At 30.8% G+C, this 10,173-nt stretch overlaps 3 protein-coding genes across 6 annotated transcripts in view; 2 read left to right on the plus strand and 1 right to left on the minus strand.

The window, feature by feature from the left end:
• Positions 1-3,851, plus strand: part of LOC112679724 (ion transport peptide-like) — a 92,072-nt gene extending 88,221 nt beyond the window's left edge. For 2 of the 4 annotated variants that reach the window (XM_025549615.1, XM_025549614.1), the window contains exons 2-4: positions 1,153-1,478; positions 2,374-2,503; positions 3,508-3,596. In XM_025549615.1, the coding sequence (XP_025405400.1) occupies positions 1,153-1,478; positions 2,374-2,503 (456 nt within the window). In that variant the 3' untranslated portion in view covers positions 3,508-3,596. Of the gene's footprint in view, positions 1-1,152; positions 1,479-2,373; positions 2,504-3,507 lie in introns of all 4 variants that reach the window. The other 2 variants (XM_025549618.1, XM_025549616.1) reach the window with 2 other exon arrangements.
• Positions 3,852-4,130: 279 nt separating this feature from the next.
• On the minus strand, positions 4,131-7,416 carry LOC112679726 (protein l(2)37Cc). The gene is made up of 3 exons (XM_025549620.1): positions 7,307-7,416; positions 4,810-5,267; positions 4,131-4,749 (listed from the first exon to the last, which is right to left on the minus strand). Exons 2-3 carry the CDS (start codon positions 5,254-5,256, stop codon positions 4,375-4,377), a joined length of 822 nt encoding a protein of 273 aa, XP_025405405.1. The 5' UTR covers positions 5,257-5,267; positions 7,307-7,416; the 3' UTR covers positions 4,131-4,374.
• A 263-nt stretch (positions 7,417-7,679) lies between these two features.
• Positions 7,680-10,144, plus strand: LOC112679725 (gastrulation defective protein 1 homolog). Its single transcript, XM_025549619.1, has 4 exons — positions 7,680-7,791; positions 8,119-8,717; positions 8,825-9,276; positions 9,344-10,144. The coding sequence occupies exons 2-4, from the start codon at positions 8,130-8,132 to the stop codon at positions 10,044-10,046; spliced, it is 1,743 nt and encodes a 580-aa protein (XP_025405404.1). The 5' UTR covers positions 7,680-7,791; positions 8,119-8,129; the 3' UTR covers positions 10,047-10,144.
• Positions 10,145-10,173: the final 29 nt, after the last annotated feature.

The raw sequence follows: 10,173 nt of genomic DNA on the forward strand, positions 1-10,173 counted from the left end.
TTCTAGTCGTGGTAATTGTACCGCTTTGATAGTCTGATATACTAATCGCCACTAATCGTTTATCGTTGGCGGCATGTACGACTATCAGGCATATACCTATATTATGGTGTACTGTATTTTGTACGTTTCTGCGAATTATATTTCATGCAAGAGTGATTATAATAAACCCGATAAGCAATCGGTAAACAAAACAAAATGACCATGAAGATCGTGGATTAACCATAGGGCGGCCGGGCGGCTTTATTTTTAGAAAATTTGTTACTAGTAGATTTATGGCTAATGTATAGCTATATATATATATTTTATCGTATGATATCGTGATTCGTTAAAAGTAGATATGTACGGTCATTGGACGTTGACGGATAGCGACGCCTCGCCATTCCGAGTACTGACTTACTGCCGAATTGACTATTGTTCGACTTTATTTTTTGCGTCTTGTAAGTTGTAACTGTGAAGTTTTAAGACAATATGAGTAATATTCAAAAAGAAAAAAAAAACTTTATTTTCTTATTTTAGTACAAATAAAAAAATTTGTTTGGAAAATGATGAGGTAATTATAAAGATTAATTCTTATTTTGCCTTGATCCACACTAACCTCAATAGGTAACAAGTTAGGGGATTTTAAAAATGTATATTATGTACGAATTAATGGGTGTTAGGATGTATTATTATATATTTCATCCCCCCCCCCTAGAAAAATTCCTAAATACGCCACTGGCTTGTACGTCATAACTATATTGACGTATTGTGAGCGCAATAATCGTAACGGGTAACGAGTCCGATGTCGACACGAAATGATAAGAATACGCAAGTGCAGGTGGGAATGTGCATTAATGCCATAATACCATAATTATGGCTGCCCAGAGGATGTCATCATAGGCAGCTGCGTGCGTGTTCTGAGCTGTGGCGATTTCAGCATTTTTTTTTCTTTTTCTTTTTTTTTTTTTTTATCGCGGGTAAAAGGACGCGAGGGGAACGATGACATTTACTCTCCTTGTACGACAAAAACGATCGTTGTATTGCTGTCGAAACATGTTCCGCGCCCGTATAATCCCCACGAACCCCATCCTAATCACCTCATCTTTGTACGAATATTATGTCAAGTGTGTCGTTGGTTACGTTTTAATCATACCGACCGTTGGTTTTCCGCAGATGACGAAATACAGTGGAATGGGCTTCGAACCCGCAATAGTGCTGATGGCCACGCTGGTAGCCATAATGGCCGTGTCCGTGGTCGCGGTTCCGGCCGCACATCACTTGCACCACCACTCGGGCGGTCACCACCGGATGTCCGGTTCCGGCGCCGCCGGATCGTCGTCGCCGTCGTTGTCGGGTGTCGAGCACCCGCTCAGCAAACGGTCGTTCTTCGACATCCAGTGCAAGGGCGTGTACGACAAGACGATATTCGCCCGACTGGACAGGGTGTGCGAGGACTGTTACAACCTGTTCAGAGAACCGCAGCTCCACTCCCTATGCAGGTTCGCATGACTATCCCTCCGCCGTCCCGTAGTCCGCCGCCGCTCGGCAAAACCCTCACCCGGTATTGTTGTGTACACGTCCCGCGTGCTCATCTCCCAGCACACATACACACATACACACACACGTTTTATAACAATACTATCACGTCACACGAAAAAGCACGCTATTAATATGCACCGCTGGTCGTCCCTCGTCGCCCGATACCGTTCTAGGGATTCGTTACGATTCATTTGTGCCGTACACCCACCACTCGCCGCTGGAGTAAATCGAGAAAGCGTTCTAACTTCTCACGCCCGTGACGAGATTGTGCAGTCGATCTTCCGTGCCGACGGTTCTGGAGTTATTTTCTTTCGTCCTTCGGCCGGTCGCAGCGCGATGCTCCAGCGGTGAGTCCAAGGGCCGGTAAATCCGTTTTGCGATACGTCGTCGATTTAACAAAAAAAAAAAAAAAATGCCAATTCACGCACTTTAAGTCGAGGCCACATTACTAACGTTTATGATCGAAGTCGAACAGCTATTGCTTTTGCCACGACGCATAAGGCTACACCACGCGATCTCGCATTGTGCGTAATTATAGTTACGCAATGATCGAACTACATCGCTCTAAACGATTTACCTTTGAAAAGAACTTTCGCTAAAACGTTCGCTCAGGACCCGTCATGGATATCATTCCTGGAAGTTGTGTGTAGTGTGTCGCGAATAGGTATACCTAATATAAAATATTTTCTATAGTGAGTAACACGTTCCGGTCCCTGACCCTACTATCGTTACGTTGGCAGCTTGTGTCGACTGTTTTTCAAACATAAATTTTTATTTTTTTTAATACCATGTTTCCTCGACGTATAGTTTTCGATTAGACAGCGACAAATACCTAACGAACAGTTGGTTTTGCAGGAAAAATTGCTTCACGACAGATTTTTTCAAAGGATGTCTGGACGTGCTTCTGCTTGAGGACGAGGTGGAAAAGATACAGAAGTGGATTAAACAGTTGCACGGGGCTGATCCTGTCGGGTCTTGGGCTTAGGTATTTTTTTTTTTTTTTTTGATTTTGTTTACGATCATTACAATTTATTATTTTTATTATTTTTACCCTCCTCGTCCTGTCCTTTATCCTTTAAAACAGGGTACGTTGATAATAACTAATAAGTGTACCCAGTATTTGAATAATAATAAAAAAAGAAAAATGATAAATATCTATTGTTTTTAAATTTGTTTAATACTTCACAATCAACACAGATAACTATTAGAAAATTACGATGTGCAGATAATACATGAAATTAAATGTTTACTGTTGGTTATGTTTGAATATATTATAATAAGAGTAATTAAATATTTATAACAATATCCGTTACTGAAGAAGCATTAGAAATGTAACAATGTAAAGTTTATAAATTCGGGGCTTAGTTGAAGACGATTTATTTGCGAGCCAATTTTAGCATAAGAAAAAGGTTTACGGAAAGTGAAAAGTAGTTGACACGCGAAAAATGAAAATTGAATGTCCAACATGTATTAACAGACTTAGAGGATTATTTAAGTAGAATGTAGAAGTATTATTGTTGCAGAGACAGGAATTATGAATTATACTCAACGAATGTCAAATCTTATAATCCATTTTTTTTTCTGCTTTTCTTTGTTTTATTATAGTGAAAAGTGATATGGCTTATTTTTATTTTGACCATAAATTATTAAAACGTGAAAATAATGCTCTGTTTTTACCACTTTTGTATTTTGTACCCTTAACACCATTATTGATAATCTACTAACAAAACTATAACTACAGTGAAACTTTCGTATAACCATGTCTCATGAGGAACAAATAAAATTCGTAGTATAGAGAAATTCGTTGAATAGAAATTTATTATCACAGATTGATTCACAATGATGATCATGGTTCTTCACAATTATTCGTTAAACAAAAAATGTCGTTGTATGGAAGTTTCACTGTACTTTGAATAAATATTTTTAATAACTACAATGACATTTTCCACATTTTTATTTTATACGAATATCTATTTTTTTTTTTTACAGATCTACATGCTTTAACACGGTATACTTTAAGGCTTGTTTGGAGTCTCTTCAAATGTTAACAGAAGAGGCTCAATACAACCAGATGGTCGAGTTTTTGGGGAAGAAATAAAATATTTAATAATAAAATAAGGTATATGTACTCCCTTATATATATTTTATTTATTTTTGGTTATTTATTTATAAACCAGACATTGGCTGTCAAAAAAACCTATTCTAGTCTATTCAGAGAAAGCAACAGCATTACATACAAAATAATATCGAAGAAATATGTTTACTTTCCCAGATGAATTTTTCTAATTTATTAAATAGATTATAAGATTTTGTTTTAATTTTTGTTTATAAAACTTATTTAATTGTTTGTTTTTAATTTCTAAGAGTTGTATTATAAATTATATTATTATATATAAAAGAAAACAAATTTTAATAACTTTTAATAAGAAATGTGTAATATTTTTTATTTTATATAAAAAGAAAAAATTGTAATTTTTTTTTTTTTTTGTATTTATTTAATTTAAAAATGAAATATAAGATGACAACTCTGATGACTTTATGACACAAAATAGCCTTGTGTTTCACTAACAAAATATTTTTAGCCTTACGCTTTGAGATAAATAAAAACAATATTTAGACTCTTTAAGCAGTTGTTTTGGTATTTGTAAAAAAATAAGTAGAAATCAGTTTTTGATGTCCTATTCCTATAAATCTATGATTTTATTATACCAAAATCATATTTAAACGTAAAAAAAAAATTTTGATTCAATATAATAATATATAATCGGATTTTATAGTACATTGTGACTTACATAAGTTAAGACAAGAAAAAAAAAAACATAACTAACTATCAATTCCTAAATGCATAAATGGAAATTATTGTGTTGGTAAGTTGAGAAGAATGTTTTGTCCAGGAGGTAAGTATGATACTTGTCTAGACCTTGACAATTGGTAGGCTATATCTTCAGCAGCTTCAATTCTTCTCAATTCAACCAAACCTTCACCAGCATCTCCAAATGATTTTGCCAACATAGACGCAGCTTCAGAATCTCCCTGGGCTGATATAATAGAAGCCTGTTTTTGTTGTTCGGCTTTTTCTACCAAAAATCTCGCCCTCTCAGCATCTTGTTGAGCCACTTGTTTTAATTCTACAGCTTGCGTGAACTCCTTACCAAATGTCAAATGCGTGATAGAAATATCATCCAACACAACACCAAACTGTCCAGCACGTTCAATAAGAGTTTCACTAACCTGAAATGAATTATAGACATTACAATTATCACATATTAAACATTTAATGTTAATATTTACTTTACGAGAAACATTTTCTCTTTGCGTAATTAGTTCACCAGCATCAAATTGTGCAACTACAGCTTTTAAAACTTCAGTAGTAATTGAAGGTAAGACACGTTCATCATAATCCACACCTAAAATGGTGTATATTTTTGGTAATTGTTCAGGTAGAGGTCTAAACAATATCCTGAGAGTGATGTTAACATTCTGCAAATCTTTGCTACCAGTGATAACTGGTACATTCCTGGGGCGAGAACGGACATCAAAAATAATAGGCTTCTGCACCCATGGAATTAAAAAATGTGTTCCTTCTCCAACAACAGTGTTTTTTATTCCTGTAAATCTATCAAAGATAACAGCTCGATGACCACCATCAACATTATATAATGCTGTGTTGGCTACACTTCCAGCTATTGCTAAACCAAGACCTAATTGACCAATACGATTGAATATTTGTGCAGCCATAGTCGTTAAATCTACAAACATAAATAAAAAACGGTAAATTAAAATAGTGATAATTTTAAATTTAAAACATATGATCTATAAAATACAAATCTCCACAAATATATTTAAATATATATAAAATATAAGTCACAAATATTAAATACAGATATTACTAATTATTATTAGTTATTCATAAACGTTATTCTTCGAACGAAACATTGAAACAATTAAAGTAATACATATGTATATGCTGTTTAAGTCCACATTATTTGTTAACAGTGAAATAAAGTATACATTTTAGTACCAATTGAACAACCTATACAATATTAAATGTTATGAGAATTACAACATAAATGTTTTACTTGAACCACACAGTGCTTGGAAAGAATGTAGTTTGTGAATACACATTCACTTGTTCACATTTTGTAAATTACAAGTGAACATCACTCATTTTTTTAAAAAAATTATGTGAATATGAATGATGTTTATATTATTATTGGATTTTAACAATTTTTGGAACGTTCAAATTTATTTACTATAATAAAAACATAAAGTAAAATATAACTAATAAATTTTGTAAAGGTTCCATTTATACAGAATACATGTAGATCATTCATAAATATCAAATAATACAATTTAAATGAAAGCATTCATTTTGTCATAGGAATAAATTATTACAGTGCTATGAAAATTCAATATATTATGAAAAATAATTAATTCCATTAATGTTTGAATGGAAGAATAACAATTCTATCTTAAAGGGTATGATAGATATAATTGTTATATTTATAAATAATTAATTAAAAATTTTATAATTTTTAATAAGTGTTAGTAGCTCGATAGTAAAATATTTTGTATTAATTAGAGTGCTTTTGTAAATTATAAAGTTTTTGAGTAATTTTCAAGTATGCAGTCAACAATTTCTTCATTTTTGTTTAACCAGAAGTTATAGCAATGGATATGTCATGTTAAAAAATGTATAAATCAAAGATTAAATGAGTTTGATAGCAAATGAAAGTTAATATTAATACCTTAAATATCATATTATATACAACACTAAATATAAAGTAATAGATCAAAATTTTCTCAAAATGATATCAAATATTAATTACTATAAAAAATATAGATGAGAAATTATAAAAGATAACATAGGCCAAAAGTGGTTTTGCTATAAAGCAGGAATCTGTGGCTCCTTAACATACAATTTGTGGTTCTTTGGAAAATGCATCAATATCGAGAGCCATAAAATATAAATTAATTATATGTTATTATAGTAATAATATTTCTGAATTTCTTAAGAACGATATTTATTTTAGGTAAAAATAAAATAGTATTTTATCTATAATGATTCCACAGTATTCATTTCTATAAACTTTTCGTTGAATTAAAATATAGCAATATTGCAAATGAGATGTAGATAAACAAAAACTTTAAAATTTAAAAGGAAATTAAAGAATTTAGTAGTGGGTGGATTGGACTAATACTTTTGTTATTATTAAAAATATCATGGGACAACCAAAATGTCTTAATTGTAATGGAAACTTAAAAAAAAAATTATACAAAATTCTCTTTGAACATCATGGATTTCTATAGAGCATACGCAATAACTAGCAAAATCGTAAAATTAATCTTTTTTTTTAAATGAAAAGGTAAAAATCATCACATTCAGACAAGCACCTAAACTCATTGATACTTCCTATAACAAATATCTAAGCACACCTTTAATGTAACATATATATAGAACATCAGAAATATATTATAAAATATAAAACGTTCAATACAATTATTTAAGGTGATTGAAACACAGAATTCATCGTAAGATATGTTGAATTAAAAAAATTTCACTAATAACCTAGTTACACAATAAAACGTAACTTGATAAAATAATTAATTAAGATTTTATTCCTGGGTCTTAAACTTATAATATTAAATAATTTCTAAAATCCATTTAAATTAAAGTAAGATTTCCTAAGTCTGAAAATTCTTCATAATTTATTTTATTAATTAGAAATAAGTTAAATTGTATTCATAGTTTATAATTTATTAAAGAAATATGTAAATATGTACTTACGGCTTTTCGCAAATCCAGTTCAATTTTCACCTATGCAATTAAGTGACTGTATAAATTATGAATATAATCGTAGAGTAAGATTTTATACAACAATAAAGAGAAAAAAGATTCGGCAATTATTTGTGCATGATATGTTTAGAGGTTAAGTTACGGTAAATGTTACTACTTTCATTCTTATGATAAGAGTGAAATGGAAAATTTATAATTCACCATTAAAATAAAATAAAAATAACATTTAACTACATATATATAATCAACTAAAACTGTTGAAATGAGTTTTAGGTATTAAATTTGTTTAATTTAGAATTAAAATTTCAAATTGATTATCATATGCAAAGTAGAATCATAGAATAGGTAATATATTTTGTGATAATTCCAAATTGTTTTCGATGATAAGAAATATTGAATTGAATTATCAAGTAACAATATTGTAAACAAAACGAATATCTTTTTCAAAGCTTTTAAATCAATTTAGAAAATATTATGTAAGTATATCTCCTTAACTATCCCAGATCCCTGTATTATAAGATTAAGAATTATTTTCTTATTATATGTATCTCTGATTGTGATATTATAATTTGTTGATACTACATTAGTTGTAGTTGTAAAATATTTATTAGGTATTTTGAATTTTCATTTTCATGTGTACGGATAAAATTATTTTTATTTTGTTAATGTTATCAACATTGTTTTAATCTTAGAAAATATGTTTAAATTCTTATTACACGTATAAAAATAAAATGAATTATACTTTTATACATATTGAGTATAATAATTGTTTTTAATATGTATATTATTTAATTTGATTTCAGATTTGTTGAAAATGTCCAATATTGATTCTGAATCTATTGTTAATGAGATACAATCCAATCTGCAAACTAGTGATATAAATGATGAAGACGATTATATTGGACCACCAGTACCTGATGAAATAAAAATACCAACTAATAATGTACAAAATCTTTCTGTGAATGAAAGTGATAAGAAAAAAGAAGCTGAAAAGTTAATTTGTTTGAAAGATGATTCTGATGAAGACGATGAAAGTGATGATGATGATGATAATGACGATGATAGTTCAAAACAAATTAAAATCCCTATAGAAAGTCAAGTGTCTTTAAATCATGGCACTAAAGCAGTCACTGCACTTTGTATTGATCCTCCTGGGGTCAGGTTAGCTAGTGGATCTGTTGATTATGAAGTCAGATTGTGGGATTTTGCTGGTATGGACCAAACATTACGGAGTTTCCGTACTTTAAATCCTTGTGGTAATCATCCAATTAAGTGTGTAAAATATTCACCCACTGGAGATCGACTTTTAGTTATTTCTGGTATGTCTCAAGCTAAAGTATTAGATAGAGATGGTCATGAATTATGGGAATGTGTCAAAGGTGACCAGTACATATCAGACATGGTAAGTATATTTTATGTTTACAACTTTTTTTTTACAACTAATTAAAATTGTATTATATGTATTTTTAAATAATATTAATACATTTTTTGTTTTTTTTTTTTTTTTAGGTGCGTACCAAGGGTCATACATCTCCATTGACTTGTGGTTCCTGGCATCCAAGAAATAAAGAAGAATTTTTAACTAGTTCAGAAGATGGATCTTGTCGTATTTGGGACATGACCAAAAAAGATAAACACAAAAGTATTATAAAATGTAGGGCCAAGAATGGTCTAAGAACAATACCAACCACTTGTAGTTATAGTAATGATGGAAAATTAGTTGCTTGTGCATGTAGAGATGGATCAATTCTTGTTTGGGATACAAGGAAACCAAGCTTTGTAAATGCCACACTTACGATACGAGATGGCCATTTGAATAATTCTGATACTTCTTCTATTGTGTTTTCTTATCGAGATACTTTAATTTGTACTCGAGGTGAAGGTATTGATGAAACCTTAAAACTCTGGGATATAAGAAATTTCAAAAAGCCTATACATATTGTTGATGGACTTTACTCTAGGTATGAAATTAAGGCAGTTTTAATTTTTAATATCTTATAATTATTAAATAAAATTTTAATTTTATAGGTATTCTTCAACAGATTGTTGTTTTAGCCCTGATGATTCTATAGTAGTGACTGGTCATTCAGTACGTCCAAAAGAATCGGGAGGACATTTAATGTTTTATAATACCAATACATTTGAACTTCTTGAAAAAGTTAAAGTTTCTGAAACACATTCCATTAAGGTGTATTGGCACCCAAAGCTTAAGCAGTTATTTGCAGGCTGTGGTGATGGAACAGTTAAAGTATTTTATGATAAAGGCGATAGTCAAAGAGGTGCAATGTTATGTGCTTCAAAAGCTCATACTAAGACTAAGCAAATGGAAATGGTACCAACACAACAAATCATAACACCACACGCTTTGCCTATGTTCAGACAAGATAGAAATAAATCATTAAAGAAACGAAATGACAAAGACCGATTGGATCCAGTTAAATCTAAAAGACCAGATTTACCAATCAAGTCAGGACAGGGTGGTCGTGTTGCTGCATCTGGTAGCACTCTAAGCTCATATGTTATTCGTAATTTGGGATTAAGTAAACGAGTAGAAGATGATCAGGACCCACGAGAAGCAATTTTAAAATATGCTAAAGATGCAGCTGATAATCCATATTGGATTACTCCTGCTTATGCTAAAACACAACCTAAAAATGTCCTTGAGAAATCAGAAGATGAACCACAAGAAAAGAAAATTAAATTTGCAATTGGACAACCCTTTAAACAGTAATTTTTGTTTGTATATTGGATCTATGTATTATGGGTTTAGATGAAGTCAAATTTCAAATAAAAATTGTATTATATATATACACTACAGTATAACATTTATTATTATTGCTTTTATGTGAAATTGTTTC

The sequence above is a fragment of the Sipha flava genome, unplaced genomic scaffold, assembly GCF_003268045.1.
Source record: "Sipha flava isolate LNK unplaced genomic scaffold, YSA_version1 167_pilon_pilon, whole genome shotgun sequence".
Classification (NCBI taxonomy): Eukaryota; Metazoa; Arthropoda; class Insecta; order Hemiptera; family Aphididae; genus Sipha; species Sipha flava.

What these genes read in the sequence shown, in the direction of transcription:
- LOC112679725 (XM_025549619.1), top strand. Translation starts at nt 8,130, where the DNA reads ATGTCCAATATTGATTCTGAATCTATTGTTAATGAGATACAATCCAAT. An exon ending in ACCAGTACATATCAGACATG is followed by an intron (nt 8,718 to 8,824) that starts GTAAGTATATTT and finishes TTTTTTTTTTAG; the next exon opens with GTGCGTACCAAGGGTCATAC. An exon ending in GTTGATGGACTTTACTCTAG is followed by an intron (nt 9,277 to 9,343) that starts GTATGAAATTAA and finishes TTAATTTTATAG; the next exon opens with GTATTCTTCAACAGATTGTT.
- LOC112679726 (XM_025549620.1), bottom strand. Translation starts at nt 5,256, where the DNA reads ATGGCTGCACAAATATTCAATCGTATTGGTCAATTAGGTCTTGGTTTA. An exon ending in GAGAAAATGTTTCTCGTAAA is followed by an intron (nt 4,750 to 4,809) that starts GTAAATATTAAC and finishes AATTCATTTCAG; the next exon opens with GTTAGTGAAACTCTTATTGA.